Source organism: Phodopus roborovskii, unplaced genomic scaffold (genome assembly GCF_943737965.1).
Source record: "Phodopus roborovskii unplaced genomic scaffold, PHOROB, whole genome shotgun sequence".
Classification (NCBI taxonomy): Eukaryota; Metazoa; Chordata; class Mammalia; order Rodentia; family Cricetidae; genus Phodopus; species Phodopus roborovskii.
Genome location: NW_026126517.1, coordinates 38,444,732 through 38,472,543, shown reverse-complemented (window position 1 = coordinate 38,472,543; position 27,812 = coordinate 38,444,732). Strand labels below are relative to the sequence as shown.

Genomic DNA, 27,812 nt, shown 5'->3' with positions numbered 1-27,812 from the left:
ACTCCCCTGTATTGATGGGGGACATGAAGGGGGCTCTAAGGAAGCAACAGGCTTTGGTCCAGGGACGATGGCAGAGAGAAGATCCACACTGTGGTCAGTCCCTAGCTTTGTCCTCTCTGTGCTAAAGCAGCATTTTTTTTTTTTTTTTTTGTGGGCCGTGTGAGAACATTAGATTTCTGTAATTCATATTATTTATAAGTTACTAAACAGTCTTAATCCTGTGTTTGATCAGCTTTATTGTTTACTTCAAGTTGCAGTGTCTCCAAGAAGCTCTTTGGATTTTTGCCTGGCCTGGTTCTTTCATGTGACAGAGCTGTGGTCAGTGCTCTGGAAGAGTCAGCTCTGAGTTAGAGCATGCTTCTTTGTCCTCTTTTAAATTTTTTATTAAAAATGAGTAGTTTAGTGTGTGTGTGTGTGTGTGTGTGTGTGTGTGTGTGTGTGTGTGTGTGTGAGTGAGTGAGTGAGTGCATGGAGGACACAGTACAAGAATAGAGGACAACTTATAGTTGTTTTATTTCCTTCCATGGGGGTCCTGGGGATGGAACTTGGGTCTTCAGGCTTGGAGTCAAACATATTTACCCACTGAATTGTCCCCCCATTGTCTCCAAATGTCACTTGGTGTGGCACAGACTTGAGATTGCTCTGCCTACCTTGGTGGAGTACAGATTGAGTAGCTTCAGTTCTTCCTAGCACAGCAACTCTGAGAAAAGCATCCTACTGCTCACCCGGCAGAGAGTGGGTGGCCTCGGATCCTCCACAATCTCGCGGTTTCCTACCGCAATCTCAGCTCATTCTTCTATAGAAAATACATAAACCACTGGGTGGTTTATAAACAATGGAAATTTATTGCTTCCAGTTCTGGAGCAGTATACTGAGAGTCTTTCTTCTTCATGGATGGCTCCTTCTCCTTGTGTCCTCCCAGGACCCAGTGTCAAGAAAGCTCTTTTGTGATAAGAGTACTAATCCCATTCAAAAGAGTGGGACCCTCATGACCTCATTACTTTCCAAAGGCCTTACTCCAGACCACACAGGGGATTGAATTATAGAATTCACATTTTGAAGGTCAAAACTTTCATATTGCAGTTATCAGTTGGATTGTTTTGTTTTTGCTTTTTTAACTTTTTTGGCTCTTTTTGGGGGGCCCACCACCCAGCTTCCAAATAAAATACACATAGAGGCTTATTATTATTTATGAATGCCTGGCTTTAGCTTGGCTTGTTTCTAGCCAGCTTTCCTTAACTTCAATGATCTCATCTGTCTTTTGCCTCTGCTCTTTTACCTTTCTCTATTTGTGTATACTTTCTTTGCTCCTTACCCTGCATCTTGCTGTGTAGCTGGGTGCCTTGCCCCTGAAGTCCTTCTTTTCTTGCTCCTCGATCCTGTTCTTCCTCCTATTTATTCTCTTGCTTGCCAGCCCTGCCTGTTTCTCCCTCCTGCCCAGCTACTGTCGTTCAGCTCTTTATTAGACCTATCAGGTGTTTTAGACAGGCAAAGTAACACTGCTTCACAGAGTTAAACAAGTGGGATATAAAAGAATGCAACACATCTTGGTATCATTAAAACAAATGCTCCATAGCATAAAAAAGTTTAACACATCTTAAAATAACATTCCACAACAATCAGTCATTGAAGGATCTAATTGCTTACCTGTTAGCAGTCTGAATCATCGCTACTTTAAAGAAATATTTACTTTTATTGTGACAGGGTCTCAAGTAGCCCAGGTTAGTCAGGAGATAGGGATGACCTCCCCCTGCCTCCACCTCCTCAGAGCCAGGAGTGATGGCATACACCAGCATGCCTGTCGCTTTACAGTGCTATGGATTGAACCCAGAACCTCATGTGTGCCAGGCAAGCACTCTACAGAGTCACATTCCCCAGCCATGGGAATCTTGGCTGTTTTGCTATCATTCTAAAGCAAATGTGCAATAGTTGAGCCACCAGATACCTGATCCAGTTGAAGTTAGGTGGAATCGCATCTAATTTCATCTTGCTGTCCTCTTTCAGGGAAGCCACCCAGCTATCCCTGGTATGCCACAACTCTGAGTGGGACCTGCTGGGAGGCCAGAGTGACCTCAACCACCTTGCCTACCCACCCGGGTGTCAAGATGCTGAGCCGGAAGCTCCCCATGCTGTTCCGTATAGACCAGGTGCCACAGGTATGTGCCTCTGTTCTAAGGCCGAGTTCCAGGGTTTTCAGAGGACCAGCCTCTGCAGTAGGGGAGTTCAGGATGCTTTTCACAGGCCCCTTTTCTTCAAGATTCTCCTCCCATAGAAATCAGGACCCCCTTGCCACACCCATGCACCAGGCTGGCGAAGGGTAGTCCTTCAATGCAACATCTGTGATGCATTCAGAAGCAAAATCCTCAGAGAGACCTCAAATCTGACCCAGCTAGGGCAAATAGTAGCAGCTTCTGGGTAGGAGAAGGTTGGCTAGGACCTACTGTGGTTCTTCAAAGCAGGCCATGGAGCAGTCACCTCAGTATGGCTCTGCACAGCGTTCTCTCTCTCTCCCTTACTTCTCACACCTCCATTTTATTTTGAGACAATCTAGCCTCACACTCACAATCCTCTCCCTTGCCCTCCCCATGGGCAGGGATTATAGGCTACACCATCATCTCCAGCTACAGCCTCCACTCCAGCAGGAAGGCCAGGCCAGCCATGGGGTTGGACAATGGGGAAGTGTAACAGGTCTTTCTCTGGACCTCCAGCTCCCAAATAATGACATGGAGATTTCTAGTTAATTATGAAAGCCTTAGCGTGAATTTATTCCCAACTAGCTCTTGAAACTTAAATTAACTTGTTTATATTAATCTACATTCTGCCATGTGGCTTGTTATCTCTCTTCAGTACAGTATACCAACTTCTTCTGCATCTGGCTGGTAAATTCCCTGCCTCTCATATTCTTCCCAGAGTTCCTATCTCTGCCTGGATGGAAGCCCCACCCATCTTCTCCTACCTAGCTATTGGCCATTTAGCTCTTTATTAAGCCAATCAGAGGGTGTCTTAGCCAGGCAAGATAAAACAGTGACAAATCTTCACTCAACGTGATCAAATATCCCACAACAGGGAAGGGCTTGTTTAATAGCTTTTCTTGTCTCCTTTCTGTGGATTCCTAGGTTTAGGGAGCTATCCTGACACACATGGTATTCTTAGCACCCTGCTTCCATAAGCCCTAACATTTTGGTTGTATGCTGTGCCAAACTGGTGTACCTCCATCTTGCCTTGTTAAAAAAAAAAAAAAAAAAAAAAAAAAAAAAAAAAAGTACAAAACTGTACCCCTGTCACTGGGTCCAATTTCCTTCCTGCCGAACTGAATAGAGTCAACACTATTTTGTGGTGGGATGGGTGTTTCATATGGAGATGAGAGCCCTTTTCTGCTCAGCTGATTGCCACATACTGATGATGTCTCCCAATTCCTAACCAAGCTCAACATCACTTGCAGGACATTGCGCAGAGATACCTGACAGGCTCTAATCTGGAGGTCTAGAGCTAGGTGATTCCAGGGAGATGGCACTGGGCAGAATCATATTCAGTACAGAGAAGCTGTGGGACAAGATGAGGAAAGCCGGCAGCTCCAAAGGAGGCCCCTTAGCAGGGCCCTGCCTCTGGTTTCACAGGGCCACCCACCCCCTCCCTGCTCGCACATCACTGGCTGGGACTAGTGGAAACACGGGCAAGTGACATTTTTGTTGACTTCTTCCTGTGTACAAGATGTTTCTATGCAGGACTCAGAGAAGACTCTCAGGCAAACCCTGTCCTCACTGGGCTCCTCAGAAGCTCAGGGGGATCTCAGAACACTAGCGAGTCCTCTGTGAAACAGCTTAGAGGAAGGGATCAGGAGGGAGACAGTTACGATGGGGGAATAACAGGTGGTAAGGTGCTTGTTGTACCAACCTAAGGACATGAGTTCAAATCCCAGAACCCAGTAAAAAAAAAAGTTGGTGAGTGTAACCCCAGCACTAGGGAGACAGAGACAGATGCAGATCCTTGGGGCTCACTGGCCAGCCCGCCTAGCCTAGTCTTTAAGCCCCAGGCCAATGAGTGACTCTGTCTCAAACAAACAAACAAAACAAAACAACAAGATGGGTGGCACCTGAGGAAGAACCACCCCAGAGATTGTCCTCTGGCTTCCACACACATGTGCACACATATGCATGCATACATGCACACATGAACACACTAATAAATAAATGTAATAAAAAGAAGAAATGCTGCACACACAGTTCTGAGCCTCACCCTGCTGAGGAAAAGAACGACTTTGCAATGACATTCTTCGTGGTGCTTTGTCTCAGGTCCCAGCTGCTGGTGCAGTCTGGGTTCACCATTTTTATTACCATTTATCTGAGTCACCCCTTTGCCTTTGCCTTTCAACCCTTCCTGTCACTACGTTTTAACCATGCCTTGTGTAAACAGCTTGTGGTTAGAGTTTTAGCGTGGCGGCACATTTCTTTTCACTACTCCATTCGCTCCGTTAATGTTTGGAGTGATAGTTACAGAGGGATTTGCATTTGTTCCAACCATCTCATGAGAACTGTCTGTTTGCTCGCCTCTTACCTTCCATTCCAGTTGTTTGGGATAAAGTGCCACATTCTTAGTTTCTTTGTTCCCTTCTCACATTCTGTTTCCCCCATCTCTACTTATAGACATGTTTCTCTATCTACTGGTTTAGAGATCATTTCAACTGTTTTATCATGAACAGCTGTACTAGGCACAAGGGGTAGGCAAACAGAGGTTAAAAGTTACCCAGGATTGGCTGGGAATGTAGCTCAGTTAATGGAGTACTTATTGAGCATGCAAAAAAGTTCCAGGTTCAAGTCCCAGTACCACATGCCTACAGTGTCAGCACTCAGGAGGTGGAGGCAGGGGAATCAGAACTTCTGGTCATCTTTGGCTACACAGTGAATCTGAGGTTTGCTGGGCTATGAGACCCTGTCTTAAACAAGCTACCACAGATACCCCAGTGACTTGAGGTGTCACTTTGAATTTCATAGTCACTGAGAGATGGCAACAGCAAGCAGATGGAAGATCATGTCATCTCCTAGCTGCACCATCTGGAACAGGTGGCTTCCAAGGTCACAACAAAGGGGAAGAGAGAAGCTGGCATCTTTAGTTGGTTTTCCCAGAAACAAACTTTAAGATAGAAATTGGTGTGCAGGAAGTTAATGGGGTACCTTCTTAGAAATAGTGCTCATGAGAAGTGAGGATGGCAGGATGGGGAAGGAGCCATGGCATCCAAGGCTCTCCCCATCACACAAGCCCATCACATGCCCATCACAAAAGGGCTCTGCCATGAATGTCTCCTTTCAGAACTGCCCCAAATGAAAAAAGTAGGTCAGGACTTTGAATCCTTGGTAGGTGGGGGTGGACTGGCCCTGGGAAGAGAACATAATGAAGGCAAGATTGTGCCCTTTGACTCAAAGCAACTTTCCCCAAAGTCATGAGTTAACTGAGTTCCGAATGTGGAAAATATTCCTCTGAACTGCGTTGTTGGCTCCTCGGGTAAAGGCAACTACAGCCAAGCATGACAACCCAAGTTCAATCCCCAGGACTCAAATGATAGAAGGTGGGCATCAATATGTACAGTTGTCCTATGCCCTCTATAGAAGCATTGTCTCTCTCTTTTTCTCTCTCTCTTTCTCACGCACGTACACACACAGAGTAAGTAAATAAAAAATTTAAACGTGTTGGCTGGGTGTTGGTGGCGCACACCTTTAATTCTATCACCCGGGAAGCAGAGGCAGGAGGATCTCTGAGTTTGAGGCCAGTCTGGTCTACTGAGCTAGTTCCAGGACAGACTCCAAAGCAATAAAGAGAAACCCTGTCTTGAAAAACCAAAAAGAAAAAAAATTAAATGGAAGAAAAATAAACTGTAATTTCAAGACATTGTACTGTTTGGAACTATCCTAGCCAAGAGGTAGCATTACCTGGAAATAGTCACCTGACTCTTACCAAACTTCAAACAAGCCTAGAAATGGGGAAGCACACGGGCAATTGGTGAATGCTGACTATTCCTGCCACCCTTGACTTCTCAGACCTGAAGACTTCTCACAGTTCTGCAAATTCATAAGTCGTCACTAGAAATGCCACATTAAAACCATGCCTCATCCTTTTGGAGAAATAGTCAGGTCTCTGTTTTGCTTTTTTCATATTTCTTTCTCAGTCATTCTAAATTATTCTGGAAACCTCTTTTGCACTTCATTTCGTTGCTAAATTCCTCCTCAGTCAGGCTTAGTCTTCAGTTTGTTCTCTCAATAATTTTTCAATGTCACTTTTTGTTGTTTTGTTTTATTTCTAGAAGCTACCTTTCAAATGTTTCTTCTTTATATCTATTTCATAACTCTTTTACATTTCAGTGTCGTCTTCAATATCTTTCTTCCTCTTCATTTCACCTTCTCCCTCTTTCTCTCTCTTTTTTCCTCTTTTGCTTTTCGGGACAGGGTCTCACTATGCAGTCCTGACTCACTTGGAACTTTCTACATAAACCAGATTAGCCTCACTCAAGGTGATCCTCTTGCTGTTGCCTCCTAAGTGCTTGGACTGCAATCATGCACCACCACACCTAGCTGCAACTCCATCCCTCCTCTCTTCTTTTTTGTTTTTGTTTGTTTTTCAAGACAGGGTTTCTCTGTAGCTTTGGAGCCTATCCTGGCGCTTACTCTGTAGACCAGGCTGGCCTCTAACTCACGGAGACCCTCCTGCCTCTGCCTCAAGAGTTCTGGGATTATAGGCATATGCCATTACCACCACCACCCAGCCTCCTATCCTGTTATTAAAATTATTTCATTTATTTTTGAGGTTTTACCTACTTTCATTTGTGTTTGACCACATGCAGTATTCATGGATGCCAGCAGAGGGTGTCGGATCTCTTGGAACTGGAGTAAATTGATGGTTGTAAGCCACCAGGTTGGAGACACACTTCTGGACTGTTCCAAAGAAAGCTTTCAGGGGACTGGAGAGATAGTTTGGTGGGTAAGAGCATTGCTTAGTGGGTAAAAGCATTAGCTGCTCTTGCAGAGGATCCAGGTTCAGTTCCCAGTACATGTTATCTTGCAACCGTCTATAATTCCAGTCCCAAGGACTCCAATGCCCTCTTCTGGCCTCCAAAGGCACTGCATGCACATAGTGCACAGACATTACATGTGAACAAAACACCCACACACATAAAATAAGAATACATCTCGAAGAAACAAAAAGTTCCAACTCCAGCAAACAGCTCAAAACATACACCCTGCCTGGACTGGGACACACTTTGAGATTTTTGTCAAATTCTGACCTTTATTAGTTTTCTGCTACTTCCATAACACATTTTTTTTCACAAATTTGGTGGCTTAAATAATAGAGGCCCAGGGGTCTAGCCCAGCACACACAGGCCCCAGGCTTCATCCCTAGCACTGAAGAAACAAAACACCAGGAGTCAACTGTATCGTCTCACAGTCCTGTGGACTACAAGCATGGCATGGATGGATGGGCCAGGACCCCAGGGAAGGATGATGCAGTGAGAACCTACTCCTTGCTCTTCCTAGCTTCTAGAAGTGCCTCACTTCTCAGGTCCTGACCCATTCTCTCCATCTTGAAATCCAGAAACCTAGCATTTCTCTGACCTCCTCCTTTCTGCCTACAAACCTCTCGCCATATACCCGCTGGGTTTGGTTTCCCCGTGCTGTTGGCCTTTCATGTCCCTGTGTATTAGGCAGCATTCTTTTCACTGTGCCTGACATGAGCAGCTTAAACGGAGGAAGGATTGAGTTCAGGGTTTCGGAGGTTTCCGTCCATCACAGCAGGGTATGACACAGCAGCTCACTCAGTGGCCACGAAGCAGAAAGAGAGAACATGGATACAGGAAGGGACCAAGGCAAGATAGAGTTCCCACAACACACTTCCACTGATGGACTTCCTCCAACCAGCCCCCACCTCCTGCTTTTCAATACCTCTCATAATGCTCATGGCATGCATCCTCCAGGGATGCATCCACCGTCTAGGTCAGAGTCCTCGGGATCCAGCCACTTCCCAAAGCCCCATCAGTGACAGTCAGTATTTCAGACTCAAACTGTAGCACCCTACCTTTGTATTCATCTTGTTGCTCTTACTTAAAGGGAATGTCCTCTTTGAGATAAACTGAATTCTGGGCTCGGAGGTGGCAACACAGAGAAAGAGGTAGGAGCTGGGCTGTAAGGGCAGAAGCATCTGCATCTGAGAAAACTTGTTAGAGTGCAGCCTCTCCTCTAGGCCTGCTCAGGCTGCCTTCTCAGTCCTGCTCTCTAGAGGCAGAAGGAGGAGGAATTAGGAGTTCCAGGCCAGTTCCAACTATGTAGTAAGTTGGAATTCAGCCTGGGGTGCATGGAACTGTCCCAGGTAATAAACAAATACATAAATAACTGAAGATTCTTATACCAGCCAAGTAAGGGCAGTGAGACCCTTGGATGACCTGCCACGCAGGTTTACAAATATTGCCCAGCAGTCTTGGAAGAAGCGAAGCCCGAGAACTAAATCCTCTCAGCTCTTGGTACCAGAAGACCAAGATCAAGACAGGGCTGCCCCTCTGGGGCCTCCCTCCTTGGCTCACAGATGGCTTCCCTCTTGTTGCCTCATTGTGGGGTCTTCACTTTGTCCACACAACTTCCCTTTCCTAGAGTCACCAGCCAGATTCGATAACAGCTCAGTCTAATGGCTTCCTTTTAAGTGTTATCCTCATGGGAGACTCTTTTGTCAGGGCTGGGAGTGTAGTTCAGAGAGCAAGAAGGCTGGCCTAGAATGCATGAAGCCCTGAGTTTGATCTCCAGCCGAGTGTGGTGCTACACACCTGTAATCTCAGCATTTAGGAGGTGGAGGCAGGAGGATCAGAAGTTCAAGGTCATCGGTGGGCACAGGGGGTGTTTGAGGCAGCTTCAAATACGGTGTTAGGGGATAGAAGTATTTCAACATATAAATTTGAAAGGAGACATAATTCTGCCCTCAACGACACATAAAGAAGAGACTGAAGCTCAGACTACAGGGCAGGGCAGTCCAAAATCATACCCCAGGGGAACAGATGAGAGTTGCACTTCTCAACGGTGCCCTGCTTAGCAGTAGGGGAGAGAATGCACCCGTGGCTGCAAGTGGAGCCTGAGGCTTGCATGTGGGTTTCAATCTGACTCCTATGGCCACTGGGAACATGACCAGATCTTCTCTTTTCTCTGTCATGAGGGCAATAAAGGTGGTTGTGAGGATTCTGTGACATTTGGACAGGAAACGAAGAGCACGTGCTGGAAGACATCTGCCTTCCCTCCCACAGTCCCCTCTTCCCTTTTCTTACCATCAGAATCTATTATTTACCACAGGGATGCTCACTTATTTCCCTTCGGGTGATTTGCAGTTTAATAACTAGAAAAACTAAAGGGTGGAATTTCAGGCTTCAGCTGGCGGGTGCACTGGGCTCGCCGTGTGTCAGGGAATCTTCCTTCTGTGGTGCTGAGCCTATGGCAAGCACTAGGAGAGCAAACTGGCTGATTCGCCCTTCCACCCTGGTGCCTGGAGGTTCTCGCTCCTAATAGACTGCATGTGACTTGGTTTCATTTCACTCCAAATTGCCCAGTCTGCCACCACAGATTCGAAATGGAACCCTACAAATAGATTTTGCTGTGCAAATAAGCAGGTGCCTGCTTACTCTGGGAGGGGCGGGGGCGTAAGGTGCTGGAAATGGAGCTGGGCTTCAGAGTAGTGAGGCGATGATTGTAATTTGCCATTGGGGATCAAACTGAGCTTGGAATACGAAATTGTTTTCAAATGTTCTCTTTGCTGTTTTGATGTATGTAGTCTGGTTCTGTGAAGATCAGCTCGGTGCAGAGTGCTCTGCTGAGGCTGGGGTGGCGATGGGGAGGGAACCTGCTTCTGTCTTATACTCAGAGATGCTGGGAGCAGGAGCATAGCTGAGTGACAGCAATTTGGTCCAATAAACAGAGGTTCACTCTGGGGAGGGCAGGGGTGGATATGGAGAGGGGAGGGATGGATCAATCTGTTACTTCAAGTGAAAGTCATTCTTTCTTAAGTCACAGAGAATTGCTGTCTTTATCTGTCCCCTACTCACTTGCCATGACTTCTCAGTAGCTACTTGAAATCCTGCCCATGTCATATGGCCTTGTCATACATGTAAAGGTCAAAACAGAAGGACACGAGGAGGCAGGCTCTTTAATCAGTACCCAGCCCTGGTTTTAGCAAAGACCTCTTCTCCCACCCTCAGATTTGGGCCAGATCTTCCTCCCCCTCTTCTTCCTCCTTTTAGACAGACATGTAGCCCAGGCTAGCCTTGAATGTCATAGGTAGGCAGGAATGACTTTTTAAACTCCTGATCCTCCTGCTGCCACCTCCTGAGTGCTGGGATTGTAGGAATGCACCACCCTGACTAGTTTATGCCGCATTGAGGAACAAACCCAGGGCGTTGTGCTTGCCAAGCAAGCTCTCTTCCCACTGAGCTACATCCTGGCCCTGGGACCAGATTCTCAGATGTGGTCAACAGGAACAATATCCCTGCTCTTCCCTCAGGCTTTGGCTGTTTCCACCTGTGCTGGCCAGAAAACAGGACCCACAGAGGAGCGTAGTTGGCAGTGGCATAACTGCGCAGTTTGTGAGTGACCTCTTCTGGTTAGCCAGAGGCCTTACTCCCTGACATGCAGCCACCCTTGCTATCATATCAGCTTCTTTATCTCCCATTCTCCCAGGTACAGTAGACCACTGTGGTCTGTTTTCAGCAAGAATCTTGTCAGGTTGGTTTAGCCTGGGCTCCTCTTATCTCTGAGGGAGTTTCCTACCACTAGCCTTCAGTGTGCTCCTTGGTTATAGACTCCATTTGCCGATGTCACAGCTATCACACTGGCCCTGAATTAAGTATTCCCTGCTGTGTGTTACACAATGATTTAAAGCAAGGATCTACTTAGCTAACTCACACAAAGGAGCAAATAATTAATTATACACACTTCTTTCTGGAGACTTTGCATTTTAATAAGCATCCAACACTTTAGTTCACTTCAAAACTTTTAAAAGATTTATTTTGTATGCATGAATGTTTTGCTTGCATGTGTGTACATGCATCCAGTATGTGCAGTATCCAAAGAGCCCAGAAGATGGTGCTGGATTCCCTAGAACTGGAGTTAACAGAAAGTTGTGAGTTGACATGTGGGTACTAGGACTGGAACCCAGGTCCTCTGCAAGGGCTCTTAATTCTGAGCCATCTTCCCAGCAACCCCCACACTGGGTGTTTTTTTTTTTTTTTTTAAGTAGGAAAGAAAAAAACAAACACTTGAAAAGAAGTCTGATGGACCAATGAGAAGCCCCTGGGAACCACATGTTCTGAGAGAGGACCTTCAGAATGTCCCTAAACTAGAGACAGCCTGTTCCACATGCATCAAAGTCGGAGGCCCATATGCTTCCTTGTTCATAGCCCTGGTGGAAAGTGCAGGTCATGATTGTAGGAGTCTATTCACTGTAAGCCAGGTATACCAGCAGATCGGTGTATCCAAAACCGGAACTTGGCTGGGATGTAGCTGGGTAGTAGAGTGCTTGCCTACTTTGCTAGATGTGCTGGGTTTTATCTCCAGACCCCATGAACTGGGTGTGGTGGTGCATGGCATAATCTTAGCACTCTGGAGGTAAAGGCAGGAAGGTCAGAAGTTCGAGGTCATTCTGTGTATCTAATTGAAGGCCAGCCTGAGCTACACAAGATCCTTACCCAAAAAGATAGACATTAAGATTTTGTTTTTTAAAAATGGAAGCAAATCACTTTCATTAGCTAAGGCCCCAAACCTAATTCATATTGTACTTCTTCTTTTTAATTATATTTACCAATTTCTTATATATGAGTTTGTATCTTTTATTTATTGACAATTTAATACATGTATACAATGTATCTTGATTCTGTCCACCCCCAACTTCTCCCTCTCACTTGCCGCTAGTCAGATTGTGTGTGTGGTGCCCAAGGAAGCAAAAAAGAGGGTGTCAAATCCCCTGGAACTAGAATTACAAGTGGCTATGTGATTGCAAGCTAGAAAGTGAACCCAGGTCTTGTGCAACAGCAGCAAGCGCTGTTAACTGAGAAGTGATCTCTCTAGCCCTCAAAGTGTATTTCTTTATGAGACCATAAGTTAACTCTGTCCCCTCCTACTGCCTCACCAGTTTACCCAGCATTGGACTTAACATTCCCGGAAATCTGTAGCTAACAGCAGAAAGACACATCTGCTTCCCTGGTTAGTCTTCACTGGTCACTTGACACAGCCTAGAGTCATCTGGAAGGTGAGCCCCAACTGAGGCTAGGTCAGATTGTCCTATGGGCATGCCGATGGGGGATCCTCTTGACTGTTAGCTGATGCAGGAGGACCCCACCCACTGTGAGCGGCATCATTCCCTGGGCAGGTGATCCGGGGCTGGCTATCTAAGAAAGCCAGCTGAGCCTGAGCCTGTGAGCAAGCTTGTTAGCAAGCAGCATTCTCCAAGGTTCCTGCTGTATTTCTTGGCTGTGAAATGAGTTTCTGGGTTGGAGTTAATGATGTGTGGAATAGCATGCAGGCCTGTCTTGACTTCCCTCCGTGATGGACTGTGAACCCAGGTTATGAAATAAATCTTTCCTTTTCTAAATTGCTTTTGGTCAGAGTATTTTATCACAGCAGGAGAAAGGAAACTGTAACACCGACGGTGCATGCAAGTAGCCACTGTCCCGTTTCATAGGTCCCGTGGTACCACAGGGCTGTCAGTGTGCTTCTTCTCTTTTTGAGATGTAGTCTTGCTATGTATGCCAGGTTGGCCTTGGACTTGCAGAGATGCTCCTGCCTCAGCCTCCCAAGTGCAAAGATTTCATGCATGTGCCAACCAGGGTTGGCTTCTGAACATGAGTTTTTGCTTAGCTTTCTTTATAGTGCTATGGGAACTCTTGACTGGGACAGTGAAAGGTGGGAGCAGTAGAGTGCTTTGCTTTTATTTTCAATGCTGTGGATAAAACCCAAGGCTTCCTGCATGCTAAGCCAGTGGGGGCTCCTGCAGCTGTCCCTTCCTCACACAAGAAAACAAAGGGGAAACTTAGAAACTGTGTGACTTGATTTCCATTGTGGGGACTAGACACGAGCAACACTAATAATTTGTCTCTGTCAACCCACCTGTATAATTTGTGTGTGTGTGTGTGTGTGTGTGTGTTTGCGCGCGCGTGCGCGCGCGCGTGCGTGTTCATGCATGCATGTATGTGTGGACATCAGAAGACAACTTGCAGGAGTCAGCTCTCTCTTTCCACCTTGTGTGTTTGGGAATTGAACTCAGGTCGTGAGGCTTGGCAGTAAGCATGTTTACTCATGAAGTTGTCTCACTAGCTATAATTTCCCTTCTAAAGGTTATAACAGTCTTTGAACCATTGAAATCAATGGTTCTAGCCGGGCGTGGTGGCTTACACATGTAATCTCAGCATTTGGGAGGCTGAAGCAGGAGGACTGCCAAGAGTTTGAGGTCAGCCTGAGCTATACAGAGTGAGCCTTTGCCACAAAACCAACGAAATCAGTGTTCTTAACCAGAATTAGATGTCACTGCCGAGAGACCGTTCCATTTGGAAACATTTGGGATTGTCATAACTTGGCACGGAAAGGGGTTTGTACTTAGAGTGCTTCTAGCAGGTGGCAGGTAGACAGTTTAGGCACACAATAGGTCAGTCTTCCACAGCAAGGAACCATCTGGCCCCAGGTGCCGGAAGCATGAAGAAACCTTGAGCTAAGCAACAGAAAAAGGAAGAATCATTTCCTGTTATCCAACTAGCTCAACAAAAGGACCGCTTTTCTTTTCTGTGTTCTTCCCAGTCCCCATCCCACTGTGAGTACATGTATTTCCATAGTCATGGTAGGACTGTAGTGCACGTTTCTGCACTTGACATTACATTCTGAGATGGGGGCCCACCTGTCAGATATTGTGTGTGTGTTTGCCTGCAGGTCAGAGGTTGACATTGGCCATCTTCCTCATTGCTTCACCACCTTGCCTGTCTATTTATTTATTGAGGCAGGGTCTCACTACGGCTGGCCTGGAGCTTGCTACATGGTCCCTGCTGGCCTTGAACTCAGAGAGATCTGCCTGACTCTGCCCCCTGAGGCATGTGCTGCCACACCCAGTTGCCACTGTATTCTTTGACCCAGATCTCACCAATTGGCTAAAATAGCTGACCAGCAACCCCCAGGGATCCTTACATCTCCACCTCTCCAGCATTGGAATCAGAGGCCTTCACTGCTTCTCATGCTTGATACTTCTTTACCCTGGTGCTTGAAATCCAAACTCAGGTCCTCATGATTTCACAACTGACCCTTCACCCATTGAGCCATCTCCTAGCCCTTCAGTTACCACTTTCAATGGATATAATACAATACTTCAGACAAGTCAATACCCCAGGTCTTACCCAGCCAGTCTGTTTCTTACTGGAGGTGTTGGGAGAAGAAAGAGTGGTGCTTGCCAAGTGGACTCCCGGGGACAGTGGCTCAGTGATCCTGCTGTGGCCAGCCTCCTCTTCCCACAGTCCAGGCTTTAGCATCATTGGCCTCATCATCAAAAGGCCTTTATGAAGCGCCTGGTGAATACATCATCCCACCGGGAGGCTCTTCTGCAGAGATTGCCCTGCCGGCCTCTGACATCCAGGGCAGGCTGGCTCAGGCAGACAGCATACATGAGAGCCAACCACGAAGGCATCTAAAGACCAGGCCATAGGCCTCAGGCAGAGTGCAATCACGGACTCTTAGACAACATTCATGACAAGGGTAAGCATAGCCGGGAATGTAAAGCCAGACTGCACGCCCAAAGCCAACCTGGCCCTTGTATCCCAACTGGTCAGGAACTGCTTGGGGGACAGAGGATCTTAGAAGCAACTGGGAAGAGAGTGGACAGAGGCAGGAAGGGAGAGGACCAGGACAAGGAACTGCTCAGTCACCCAGAAAACTTGATGCTAGCCAAAGACACCCTTCCCATTGTCTGACCTCCTTGCCCCTTCCTTGTCTCCACTCCACAGGTGTTCCATGAGCAGGGCATCCTCTTTGGCTACCGACACCCACAGAGTTCCGCCACTGCCTGTATCCTCAGCCTTTTCCAAATGACCAATGAGACCCTCAACATCTGGACGCACCTGTTACCCTTCTGGTACCTTCGACCCCCTGGACAGCCTATCTCATTTGGGATCCATGGGGACTAGACTTTGTAAGACACAGCTGGGTGGCAGAGATATTTTATGCTAGGACCAGGGGTCCCCCTGTGGGTGCAGGTGCACGTATGACAGAGGTGGAAGGCACTGGGACAGTCATGTACTAAGCGCCAGGCTGTGGATTGCCATAGCATTCTCGGGTTTCTGTTGACTGGGTAGCATTTATCTTCATCTCCTTCAGTCTTACAGGCTTTGCCGGTCTTCAAGAAGTCTTTATTAAAATGTCACTAACTTGAGCAAGTCACTTAATCTCTCTGAGCCAGGCATTTTCTGCCTGTAGAACAGCCATGATCCTCTGTCTGTGTCTTGGGGCTGCTGTGAGAACTGAGAGAAGGGCCTGATAAAGACAGAGATACAGGAGATGGAGATGTAGCTCAGTTTGTAATATGTTTGCAAGAAGCCCTGGTCTCAATCCCTAGCACTGCATAAACCATGCCCGGAAGCCTCACACTATAATATTGGGAGTCTTGAGGTAGAGGCTGGAGGAGTTCAAGGTCATCTTCATTTACATAATGAGTTTGAGGCCAGCCTGAGCTGCATAAGACCTTCTCTGACAAAACAACAAAAAAAGACATAGGTCCAGTTGTTGGTGCCTGTAATTATCTGGAGATTATAGTAGCCATATACCATTGGTGACCTTTAATGGAGCCAACTAGAAACCAAGCTCTGGGAAGTAAGGGTACCGAAATGGGGGTTTCAAGAAGACCAAGAGGCTCCTTGCTGAGAAAAGTGGGGTGAAGACCAACTTTACACACCTAGAGCCTTTGCTTGGTGATGGAGAGGTGGGACAAGGTCACATCTCCAAATAAAGGCACAGCTCTCCCTGAGTATAAGTGGGGATTGGTTCCAGGGTCCCCTAAAGATGCCAAAATGTGTTAAGTTCTACATGTATCAGGTGGCAAGTATTTACATATCTCTGCACTTTAAATCATCTACAGATTCCTTACCCGAGGCAAAGTAAATACTATGCCAAAGGTTGTAACACTTTTCAGATAAAAAGGGCAAGAAAAGTGTCGGTTGTATGTTCAGTATGGAAGCAGCCCTCCCCCCCACCCCACCCCCCAGTTGGATATTTTGGTTGAATCAGAGAAAATAGGATGTGGAGGTCTGGAGGGTTGGGTATTTGTCAGGCCTAGGAGGATCTCAGGAGTCAGCAGGTCACTGTCCTACCAGACCCAGATGCAGCTGGAGAGGGGAAACCTTCCTTATGGCACACAGATGGTGGCCCAGGCCAGGCCTGAACAAAGTCCTTTGAGTCATGAGCTATGTGGAGAATCCCTGAGTGTGGCAAGCAGACATGAGCCCCAGGAAGGTCCCTGTGCTTCAGCACAGAACAGCCAGCCCAAGTAGATGTCGGAAGACAGGGTGAGAACCCAGCAACTAAGAGGAGGGGAGAGAAAAGACACCATCTTGTGGTGAAATGGGTGATCTATAGAGAAGCTTGACTGCCCTGAGGCCTGCAGTCCGCAAAGTGGCAGCAAAATCTAGTAGCTCAAGAAGGCCATTAGTCACATCAAATCTTTGCTTACATAGAAATTGGAGGCTGGCAAGATGGGTCAGTGAGTAAAGGCAATTAGCAAACAAGCCTAGCAGCCTGGGTTTGATCCCCAGAACCTGTATAAGGGTAGAAAGAAAAAACTGACTTCACAAAGTTGTTTTGTGGCCTATATATGTGTAATATAGCATGCATGCACACACACACACACACACACAAACACAAACACACACACACCACTCCATATACACAATGATAAACACAAAAATTTTTAAAGACTTTATGCTATCTGAGCATGTTGGTCCATCATGCCTGTAATCCCAGAACTTGCTAAGTTGAGGCAGAAAGATGGTGACTTTGAGGGCCAGACTGGGCTATATACTAGGACCCTGTTTCACAGCAATATCAATAACAACTTGTGCATGCTGGCAAATTGAAGACTGAAGAAGGGAATAGATCCAGGCTGTTCCTCTGCCCCTCATTCTCATCCCTGGAGCTGCTGGGGCCACCTGTTTCTGTGTACCCTCCAGAGCTTTCCCAGAAAGCCTTGACTATGGTGTACGTGCCCCAGCTCCTTGTCATTTCTCCCATGGTCTTCCCATTGCTCATCTCCCTCGAAGATCATAGTATCTGTGCCTGAGACATCAAAGCTTCTGAACAGGTGTTCTAACAGGCGGATACAGGCGGATAGGCCATAGTTTGCTTAGGCTTTCTTGTTATCTTTTTTTTTTTTTTGAGATAGGGTCTCATGTAGCCCAGGCTGGCCTTGAACTCTCTTTATTACTAAGGATGATCCTCCTTCTTCTACATCCAAAGTACATGTGCCATTATGCCTGACTGAGTTTAGGCTATTTTGAAATTCGTGCCACCATGTAATGTCTGCCATTGCTTGTGTATCTTGATGTCCATACACAGCTAAGCTGTCTACACTGCTCATAGCTCCCAATGCCAGACCAAGCTCTCAGATGATCCACTCCAACAGTGCAGAGCACTATGGAGAACCCAGAAAAAAATTCTGCATTAGGATGCCCCAAGCAAATAGAATGAGGAATAATTGGTTGTTGACGAAAGGAAAAATTGGGAGGGGGCAGCAAACAGCTTAAGTGTCCCACCCTTGCTAGACCATAGGAAAAAAACTATACTGGTAGTTAGAAGGCTTTGTGACCCTCCTTCAGTTACTGGGTGAAGAGACTTGTAGAGTCCCTTTCTTGATGGACACTGAGAAAGGGACCTAGCTCTCCAATAGTGGTTTGTGGAAGGGAGGTGTTGTGTAGGTAGAACTCACATATGGTTGTCGGCCAGGTAAATGTGACTTAGGGTGAGCTTCCCAACATTCAGAGCTACCATGAAAGGGGATGAGACCATCATTCTTAGGGGTATGTAAGCTGAGATGGAAGAATATCTTGGGCAAGATGCTGTAGGTAGGATCCTATCTCTAAGGACTGTCTTCTTATCCTACTTGTCTGTTCCCAACTTACTGCTTAAATCAAAAAGGCACACCCCCACCACAGCGCCTCTAGCACATGTCATTTCATTTAAGTGAGGAGTCACTGGATAGGCCATCTTTCAGTGGGGTGGAAAGCAGAAAACAATTAAAAGGGGATTGAGTGGGTGCATATTCTGTTCTAGGTTCTTTGTGTGGAGGTTCGTGACTGCACTGTATATGACAGACATCCAGAATGACAGCTACTCATGGCCCATGCTCGTGTACATGTGCACCAGCTGTGTGTACCCCCTTGCATCCAGCTGTGCACACACCTTCAGCTCTATGTCCAAGAACGCCCGGCATATCTGCTACTTTCTGGACTATGGTGCTGTCAACCTCTTCAGCCTGGGTACGTGAGGCCCTTGCCCTTTCGTCCCCTCCACTTGAGACTGACACTTGCCTGTCTCCCAGGAGATTTGATGGGTTTTGGAAGAGTCATGAGGATGCAGAATCCCTGTCCAGAGCGCTGTAATAGGCTTGTTCATACCTGTGCTGTCTGTGGATATACCTTGACCTGGGGTGCTTGCCAATTCCTGTGGTGTAAATGCCCCCTCCTTGCTTCCCTTCCTGTTCTCTGAGTGGCATCTCCAGATGTAGAGGTCTAAGGAGAAGCCTAGGAGCAACCTCCAAGGAGTTACATAGTAACTCCATCACACAGATCTGTGTTCTCAGTACTTAGGACTTTGGTTACTGTGATTTAGTTAATTACAACTCACACTTTCCCAAAGCTCTGAGAAGAGGAGTGGTGGCTGCTGCTGAAGCTGGTTGGGTGGTACTGCTCCCATCCTCTTTGACTTCCCCCCCTAACTAAGAAGCCTTCCCCCCTGCTTCTCTCCTCCATGTGATTATCATCCAACCCTTAGGGTGCTGTTGGCTCTTCCTCCCTCCTGGCCCTGCTCTAGCTGTGAGAAACAGTCACTGTATCTGCATTTGCAAGATTTTGTCCAGGGGAAGGTTACACTCATCTGTCTTCCTTCTTTTCTCTCCCTTCACAAGTGTATACCTGCCTTTGCCCCCCCCCACACTGTCCAGTTCTCTCTAGTCATTAAAACTGGTTGCCATGGCCCCAGCCCTATCATGTCTTTCCTCCTACATCCCTGTTCTCAGTCTTTTCTGGTTCCTTCCTCTCCTCTGCCCCATAGCTGGGCACACTCTGAATTGTCAGGAACTCAGGATTAACCATGGGGCCTTTAGTCTAGCATGCCCAGGAGCAATCTCCCATCCCCTGACATCTTTGGACAAGGGACTCCGAAACCTTATCTTTAAACATTGGTTATGAAGCCAAGCTGAGCTTGAAGCCAGGACTGGTTGAGTCTTCTCCCCACCCGTGTCCCACTTTTGGTCACCCTGCTCTTCCTCTCAGGACCCTGGCTAGGGGTGCCACCTCCTGCTTTGCTCTAGTCAGAGCTAACAAACCTCAGCTCCTCCTCCCACCGCTACTCCCCATTCTATCCAATCAGTGGTCAAGCTCAGGCTGTCCCATGAATCCTCCCTCAGTTAGCTTGACTCATGTTACCTGGGAGGTTCCTGCCTTGTCTCCTGCCAGTTCTTCAGGCTCCTTATTACCTGGGATAAGGTCCAAACCCTCAACTGAGTGGCTTCTAGCTTCCTGAGAACTGGTGCTCTCTCTCTCTCTCTCTCTCTCTCTCTCTCTCTCTCTCTCTCTCTCTCTCTCTCTCTCTCTCTCAACAGGGCCTTGTACTTGCTATGTAATCAAGAATGAACTTGACTTCTGACCCTTCTGTCCTCATCTTCTAAGTGCTGTAAAAACAAATGTGTGCCATTATAGTCGGTTTAGGCATTGCTGGGAATGAGACTCAGGACTGTGTGTGCACCAGGCAAGCCCTCTATCTGAGCTACGTCCTCAGATGCTCTGTGTGGATTCTAATAAAAAAGCAAGCATTTTGAGAAGTCCTTTTAGATCAGCTATGTGCTAAGTCCCCAATGCACACCTTTTTTAAAAGATTTATTATTTCTATTTGGCTGTGTGCTATGTGTGTGGGTACCCACGGAGACCAACAGGAGCATCAAGTCCCCTGGAACTGGAGTTATGGGTGATTGTGAGCTGCCCGAGGTGGATGCTGGAAACTGAACTAGGTCTCTCAGGCCCTTTTGACAGGGCATCGGGTCCAGATCCTGAGCTTGTACCACCAGTCCCAAATTCAGTCTTAAATGAATTTCTTAGCTTCTCTAAGCATTGTTCTCTAGAATGGACATAGGAGGGTTGTGAACAAATTCAAATACTTTTGAGTCTGTGTCCATCTCATAGGGTAGCCATTACCTGCTCCCTGGCCCATCTCAAACACCCATTCCCCACCAGACCCCTTAGGCGCAGGTCAGCCTTGCTTCCTACTGTATTTTCAGGCATATCTGAGGCCCTTTACTTTTGCATTGCCTGCAATACTTGGTGTACTCCTTGGCTCCAGTCAGCATCAGTGGAGCATCTTGGTACAGACAGCTCCTGAGCATCAGGTCTGGAGAAGGGTTCCCTGGTGTCCTGGAGCTGAGCTCTGTTCTGTGCCAGGGAGGAGATGCTCAGCCCTTTCTTTCAGCTCTTGTGTTTGTTTACATATGTGTGGCAGTGAGGGGACCTCGGGTGGTCTTATTGGCCTGAGTCACTGATTAGGCTAGGATGGCTGGCTAACGAGCCCCAGGGACCCATCTGTTCCTGCCTCCCCAGCACTGGGATTGCAGGTGACTACCACCAGGCTGTGGTCCCTTGTCCCTGGGTTCAATTTTACTAGATGATTGAGTTGGGGAAAAAAGGCAGGTTGAATATGGCCTATTTCGGCCTCTAGTTGTGAAACCAATGTGCTTAATGTATTAAAACATTGATTTTCAACTTGTAGGTTGAGACCCAGGTTGAATGCCTGTTTCACAGGGGTCATTTAAGACCATTGAAAAACACAGATATTATGTCATGATTCATAAGAGTAGCAGGATTACAGTTATGAATTAGCAACAAAAATGATTTTATGGTTGGGGGCACCATAACATAAGAACTAAAGGGTTGCAGCATTGGGAGGGTTGAGAACCACTGTATTAGAATAACATGAACTGCAACCAGATCCAGCCTCTCCCATAGGTAAGGGTGAGGGCACTGGCCACTCTGAGATGGGAAATAGTATCTCTTGTTCCTCCAGACAAAACCTTTCATGGCTAGTCTCTCTAGTAGGTGTTGATGTGGCTGCCTCCCTCATACTCCAAAACCCAGAGCCAAACCCCACACTCAAAGGTTACTCCCAGCCCACCAATAGGACATCCCTGTCCTTAGGGATGCCCTCTTTGCTGTGATTGGGAGATTTTCAGGAAGCACCTGTCCACAGGCAGGTGAGTTTTGTGTCATCATTAGTGGCAGCCTGCGGTTAAAAGTTGTGGTTCATCTGCCTGGATTTGAAGCTTATTTCTATTATCTTGATGTGTGACTCCAGATAAATTGCTAGATCTTCCTGTGCCTCTATATGCTCATCTTTCAAACAAGTGTAAATTTTATATGGGACAGGATTATAAAGACAGAAGAGTCTGTGCAGAAGATGAAGGCTGAGGTGGTCTTTCCCAGAGTCCTCACAGTGCCGTGGCCTGGTCTCAAGGCTGGTGTTTCTTTCGCAGGCTCAGCCATCGCCTACTCTGCATACACGTTTCCTGATGCACTGGTCTGCAGTACCTTCCACGAATGCTACGTAGCCCTGGCTGTACTAAACACCATTCTCAGCACTGGTCTGTCCTGCTACTCCAGGTACTGGGTACTCTGATCTCAGGTGGGGAGCCAGCCCGTGGGAGGTGCCCAACACCTGGCTCCAGGTGGAGCCCCTGTTGTTCGATGTCTTGGTTACTTTATTCATTGTTAGGACAAAGTACTGACACAAGCACCCAGGATGCCTCGCTCAAGCCTGGCAGAGAAGGCTCCTCAGTAACAGGCAGTCCCCCACTCAGTTATGGATAGATCTGTCTCTATGGGTGGAGAGTGAGCAGTGTTGTCATGGGGACAGCTGTGCTAGTTGACGCTGGTCTTTGCAAGAGTGAACTACCTGAAATCACAGGCTCCCTGGGTCTCTTAGGATACCTTCCAGATGACTGTGACAAGGAGACAGTCCCACCTAGATAGTGCCACCATGCCAGGAAGTGACAGGTCAGGATGTTTGAGAAGGGTAGGGGCAGGCCTGTTTTGCTCCCCCGGGGGTGAGAGCACCTTGCGGTTCATCTCACACTGGATTTTGTGTGGCTTCACCCCCCCACACTCCTCCCCACTGGCAACCCTGAATTGCTGTGGATGGGGATGGTCTCTCTTATCTTTGTGGAAACCACAGAAGTCCCTGAAAGCTGGACAGGGCTTGACTCCACCTGAAGAGCCAGGGAATAAATCCTTTGTCCTGAGTTGTTATGTCCTTGTAATTCCAAGAGGAATTAGATTGTGTGGTATACAGTCCCTGTACCAGGGTATACCACCAATGGTGGAGAGCGGCCAGGTCCCCATCTTGGATGAAGCAAGTTGCATGCATGGTATGGAGATGCAGTGTGCCTGGGTGATCTTTCCTCTGGTTGCCTGGACCCCCAGGGTAGTCCTGGGCACCCCTGAATCTAGTCTTTGGGTCAGTGTTGCTCTGGGATCAGAAGGAACAAATGCTCTGGGTAGTGGGGGTTGGAGCAGCTCATGGGTGTGAAAGATACAGTTCCTATGATTAATAGGACAAAACTGATTTCCCAGGGGTTCTCAGTGCAGCATATTAAAACATCTGTAGTCTTTTAAATTAATTAAGTTTTGAAAGCTCCTGACCGACCACCTGTTAGCCACCAGGGTACATTGCTTCCTTCTAACCCAGGGTCCCCCTTGACCGTGCAGGCTCAGTGGTGGGTGTTGTGGATTCATCTAGCCTGATGCATTTGAACAGTGTTTGGCACTGACCCAGGAATGTCTTGTGCACCCATGTTTTAGGCCTTCTCTCCTTGGCTATGAAACAGTTTTTTCTGATGATCCAGAGAGCACATCTGGGGCTATTGTCCCACTATCCTGACCAATGTTCCTCAAGTGCCTGGGCTTTGGGGACCCATGTGAAAAGTCTGCCACACCTGGCAAATGAGCTCTTGCCTAAAGAGAGTGCCAGGTGCAGGAAAGGCAGGGGACACACACACACACACACACACACACACACACACACACACTGCTCATGAAGCAGAATCAAGAGCAAGGGAAGAGCCCCATGTCATTGAGTATACTTGGATACATGGGGTCTTGAGAGGCTGCCTTAGGATTAAGAGGAAGCAAGTGGCAGCCCTAGAGCTGGATAAGGCAGGGCCTTTGGGGTGGAGAAAACAGCCTGGGCAAGGATGGTAGTGTGAGGGGTAGAGGGTTCAGGAAAGGGGGCAATGCACTTCAGGGTGGGAGGGAGGATGGCCAGAGAGGGCCCCAGGGCAAGCTGGGAAGTCTAGGGCTTTCCTTTGTTCTTTGTGGACAATGATCTCCTGGGCTATTCTTCCTGGGCTCAGCTTCCTCTCTACAGGACCCTTGAGATATAGCACCAGCAGCCCTGTGCAGGTCTCCTCAAGCTTGAGAGGGGAGCTAAGCACGTGTTCCTTTCCTGACCCTGTGCCCTCATGGCCCTACCCTCAGCCTGCAGCCCGGCGAGCTGTCCTTGCTCTCTGCTTCATGTCACCTGGCACTATAGATCTTCCTTTCAGCATGCCTGTGTGGCCATGGAGTTTTGTTTGGTTTAGTGTGTTTTGACAGAGGGTCCCACCATGTAGCCCTTGCTGCTCTGATACCCGTTATGTAGCCTGTGGCTACCCTCTCACCTTATGACCCCTGCCCCAGTGGGGATACACACATCCACCACCTCTCCAAAGTTCCATAAACAAAACAAGGTCAGTATACTGACCGTCACAAAGTACTCTGGGCCAGAGGAATAATATTTCAGTATATAGAGTGGTAAAAGTCAGCCTCTAAAGGGCTGGGGGCAGAGCTGGGACAGTGGCTGAGCAGACCAAGTTCTGGAGGCTGTGACACTTCAGCCAGGTAGCAAAGTGCTGTGAAAGTGTCTCCTTTCCTATGAGCCTCCAAACTAGGAAAAAAAACCCACACAACAGAAGACCACACACACACACACTCACACATGCACACACACATGCATTCACACACACACATCATTCACACATGCACACTCACACACACATGCATTCACACACATTCACACACATCATTCACACATGCACACTCACACACACACATGCATTCACACACAGTCACACACACATTCACACATGCACACACACGCACACACCCCACAAACACACCCCACACACATGCAAATACACAGGCACACAAGTGTGTACTTTTGCAGTTGAATAACTTCCAATTAACTGCTTGCATCAGGCATCAGTTTTGGCATTTCAGTTGCCAAGATTTATTGACTCACCCTGGTCTTAAGGGAGGCTTCTCCAGAATCCAGTGTTTCCTCCGGCAAGGCTTCCTGGGCATAGCTCTCAACCCCAAGGGTGTGTAAGCCAGCTGTGCTTTGGAAACTGTTGCTAAGTGCTTTGGAGGCATCTCTCACCAAGACTGCTGCTCTAGGAATCTCTAGCTGTGGCGACATCCTGTGGTTGGATATGGAATTGCATCTGGTGTCTTCTGTGGTTAAGGGGTTCTTCCCCCCCTCTGTTGCTTTCTCTCTTCTATTCTTCTTTTCTTCCCCTCTTCTCCCTCCCTCCTCCTCTTTTTGTCCCCTGTAGACTCAGCTTTGTTGCTGGAGAGGTTGTTCTGTTTGCCTCCTGGGGAAGCACTTTTTCAGGCTCAAGTTGCAGGAAACCCGTGCTTTGGGGGGACAGCCCTTGCCAAGTCAGGGTGGCCACGAGGAGCACTCTTTAGGAGTGAGCCTGTCCCAGACAGGGCAGGTGCATATGGGGCCTGCTGTGCTGTGTTTGTGGGAAGGTGTTTCCTTGGCCCCTGGGGGAAGAAAGACAGAGGCTGGCCCATCAGGGGCAGGCAGGGGCAACGTGACAGTTGAAGGACAGACAGGCGCCTTGGGCTAAAGCCTAGCTGTGTCTGTCCTCAGCTCCTTCTGGGACCATCTGCCCAGAACCCATCTGTTTTGCTCTTACCCTCTGCTCCAGTATAACTGGGAGTGGTTTGTTTGCTTCTCCAAGCTCCATTTAGTTCCTGGACTGTGTGTGATTTGGGGACATCATTTCTTAAGTCTTTACAACAACATGGAGGGACAGGTCACACACAGGGTTAGAGGCCACCTGCCATAGCAGCATAGCCCTCATATGTCCAGCCTGTGTTGGAACCTATGAAGCCATAGCCCTGCAGCCTCCTTCCCCAGTGTTGCAGCATAGTCATGATGGTAATTGAGTTTTGGTTTTTTTTTTGTTGTTGTTGTTGTTTTGTTTTTTTGACACAGGGTCTCCTATAGCCCAGACTGACCTCAAATTCCCTGTATAAAATACATTAAAAATTACTTTGAACTTCTGATCCTTCTGACCTCAAATTCACTATATAGAATATATTAAGTTTATTTAATATAGAATATGTTTAATATACAAAACATATTTAAAATGCCTTTGGGCTCTGATCATTCTGACTTGGCCTCCAAGCGCTGGAATCACAGGCAGGCATCACCATGTCTGGTTCATGAGTGCTAGGGTTGGAACCCGGGCTTCCTGCATGCTACCCAGACAGGCACTCCATCTCCAGCCCCAGAGCTGTAGTTTGTGTGGATACCGTGCTCAGCCCTAACCTCCTGATATTCCAGTCTGGGTATCTGTGCTGCTGAACTCCCAGGTCTAAAGCTGTTACACCTCTCTAGGTCTCTAGAGGCCTAGTGGTGACCTCTTCAGGAGGTCCTGCCTCTTGCTTCTAGTCAGCGCAGTGGGTTCCTGTTGAATTCTGTCTTTGCTTTGGAGGGCAATGGGAAAACTCACAGAGGAGACAAAGACAGACCCTCTGCACATTCACTTACCCCAGGCCAGTGTTCCTGAGCATGATATTAAACACTCTAGAAACTTCTCTGGGTGATCCAGCACCCCCCACCCTTGAACCCAGGTCTTTGTATGGCATCACCTGGGTGGCCCTGGTTGGGTGCATCTCTGCTTCTGCAGCAACCCAGGGTCTGTGCTTGAGAGGCCCCTTTCTGTCCAAACAGCTTTGCTGTTAAGTGTCCTCTGGCCTTTGCAGGGTTTCTTCCGGAAGACACACACCCCCAGTCTTGGTTTGCACCCTTTGTATTTCATGCTTTCAGAGCAAGTTTCTCCTTCTTAGCTGAGGTTTTGTTCTTTCCACCAGTGTACGAAGAATGAGAGAGGCTCACGGAGAAGCTGTGGGCCACAGGAGGCCATGTAAAAATTCTTGTCCTCTGTTGACGACCCTTGTGCTCTTGCGAGTTTCTGAAAAGCTTTCATTTTCTCCCTGACTTCAGGTTTCTTGAACTCCAGAAGCCCCGGCTCTGCAAGCTGCTCCGGGTCCTCGCCTTCGCCTACCCCTACACTTGGGACTCACTCCCCATCTTCTACAGGGTAAGGACGGGGGCTACATCTCCTCTTTCCCTGTCAGCAATGCCAGGAGCTTCATTGTTTCCTGAGCTCTGAGGGAGTCATGACCCCTCAGTGGACTCTGGGGGACCCATAGGAGTTGAGACTCAGGTGCTACGGTTAGAGATAGTGTGAACACAGAGGCCCTTGGAGACAAACTTAGGAACTTAGGAACGACCATAGAGACCTGGGCAAGTGTCTTAGAGTTTCTATTGCTGTGAAGACCACGGCAACTCTTATAAAGGAAAACATTTAATTGCACTGGCATATAGTTTCAGAGGTTTAGTCCACTATTGTCATGGAAGGGACATGGCACCATGCAGGCAGACATGGTGCTGGAGAAGGAGCTGAGAGTTCTACATCTTGATCTGTAGGCAACAGGAAGTGAATTTTGAGCCACACTGGGTGTAGCTTGAGCACAGGCAATCTTAAGGCCTATGATACATTTCCTCCAACAAGGCCTCATCTACTCCAACAAGGCCACACCTCCTAATAGTGCCCCTCCCTGTGATCAAGCATTCAAACACATGAGTCTATGGGGGTCATTCCTTTTCAAACCACCACAACAAGGCAGACAGCCTGGGGTTTGGTGATCAATGGTGCCAGCTGGGAGAAAGGCCAATGCATGCATGATTGATTGTACATTATCAGTAATATAGTGTGTTGCTGAAGGGAAGGTGGGGATGCAGGTCTTAAAGGATAGATGAGAATGAGGCAGAGAGCACAGTGCAGGAGAGCTGAGGTAGGATAACAGGACAGGAAGGGAAGAGACTCTCACCTGCAGGATGCCATGGGCCTGAGTCCAAATTCTAGTCTCCAGGGATACTTGCTGTGTATTTTTAGGCAGTACACTTAAGGTTTCTGTGCCTAGGTTTCCTTATCTGTGAATGAGGCTAGCTAGCATCTGCTTCTACATAGGAGATAATGAGGATTCTTGGATGGAATGGATCTTACAGGTTCAGCATTACCTTGTGAAGAGTTTTACTTGCTACAGTAGGTGTTTTCTGTGCATTTCCCTGAGTGGGTCTATAGGACACTGGGGGATGGGAGTGCAATTCAAAACTCTTTCTGCTTCCTGGAGGGATCATGCAGACACACACAGGGAAAGTCAGCTGACACAACTGTCACCA

At 47.6% G+C, this 27,812-nt stretch overlaps 1 protein-coding gene across 2 annotated transcripts in view; it reads left to right on the top strand.

The window, feature by feature from the left end:
* Positions 1-27,812, top strand: part of Paqr5 (progestin and adipoQ receptor family member 5) — a 72,344-nt gene that overhangs the window by 36,494 nt on the left and 8,038 nt on the right. Inside the window, exons 2-6 of one of the 2 annotated variants that reach the window (XM_051197700.1) lie at positions 2,005-2,156; positions 14,993-15,120; positions 18,306-18,511; positions 21,772-21,898; positions 26,571-26,667. In XM_051197700.1, the coding sequence (XP_051053657.1) occupies positions 2,106-2,156; positions 14,993-15,120; positions 18,306-18,511; positions 21,772-21,898; positions 26,571-26,667 (609 nt within the window). In that variant the 5' untranslated portion in view covers positions 2,005-2,105. Of the gene's footprint in view, positions 1-2,004; positions 2,157-14,588; positions 14,745-14,992; positions 15,121-18,305; positions 18,512-21,771; positions 21,899-26,570; positions 26,668-27,812 lie in introns of those variants that run through there. The other variant, XM_051197701.1, reaches the window with a different exon arrangement.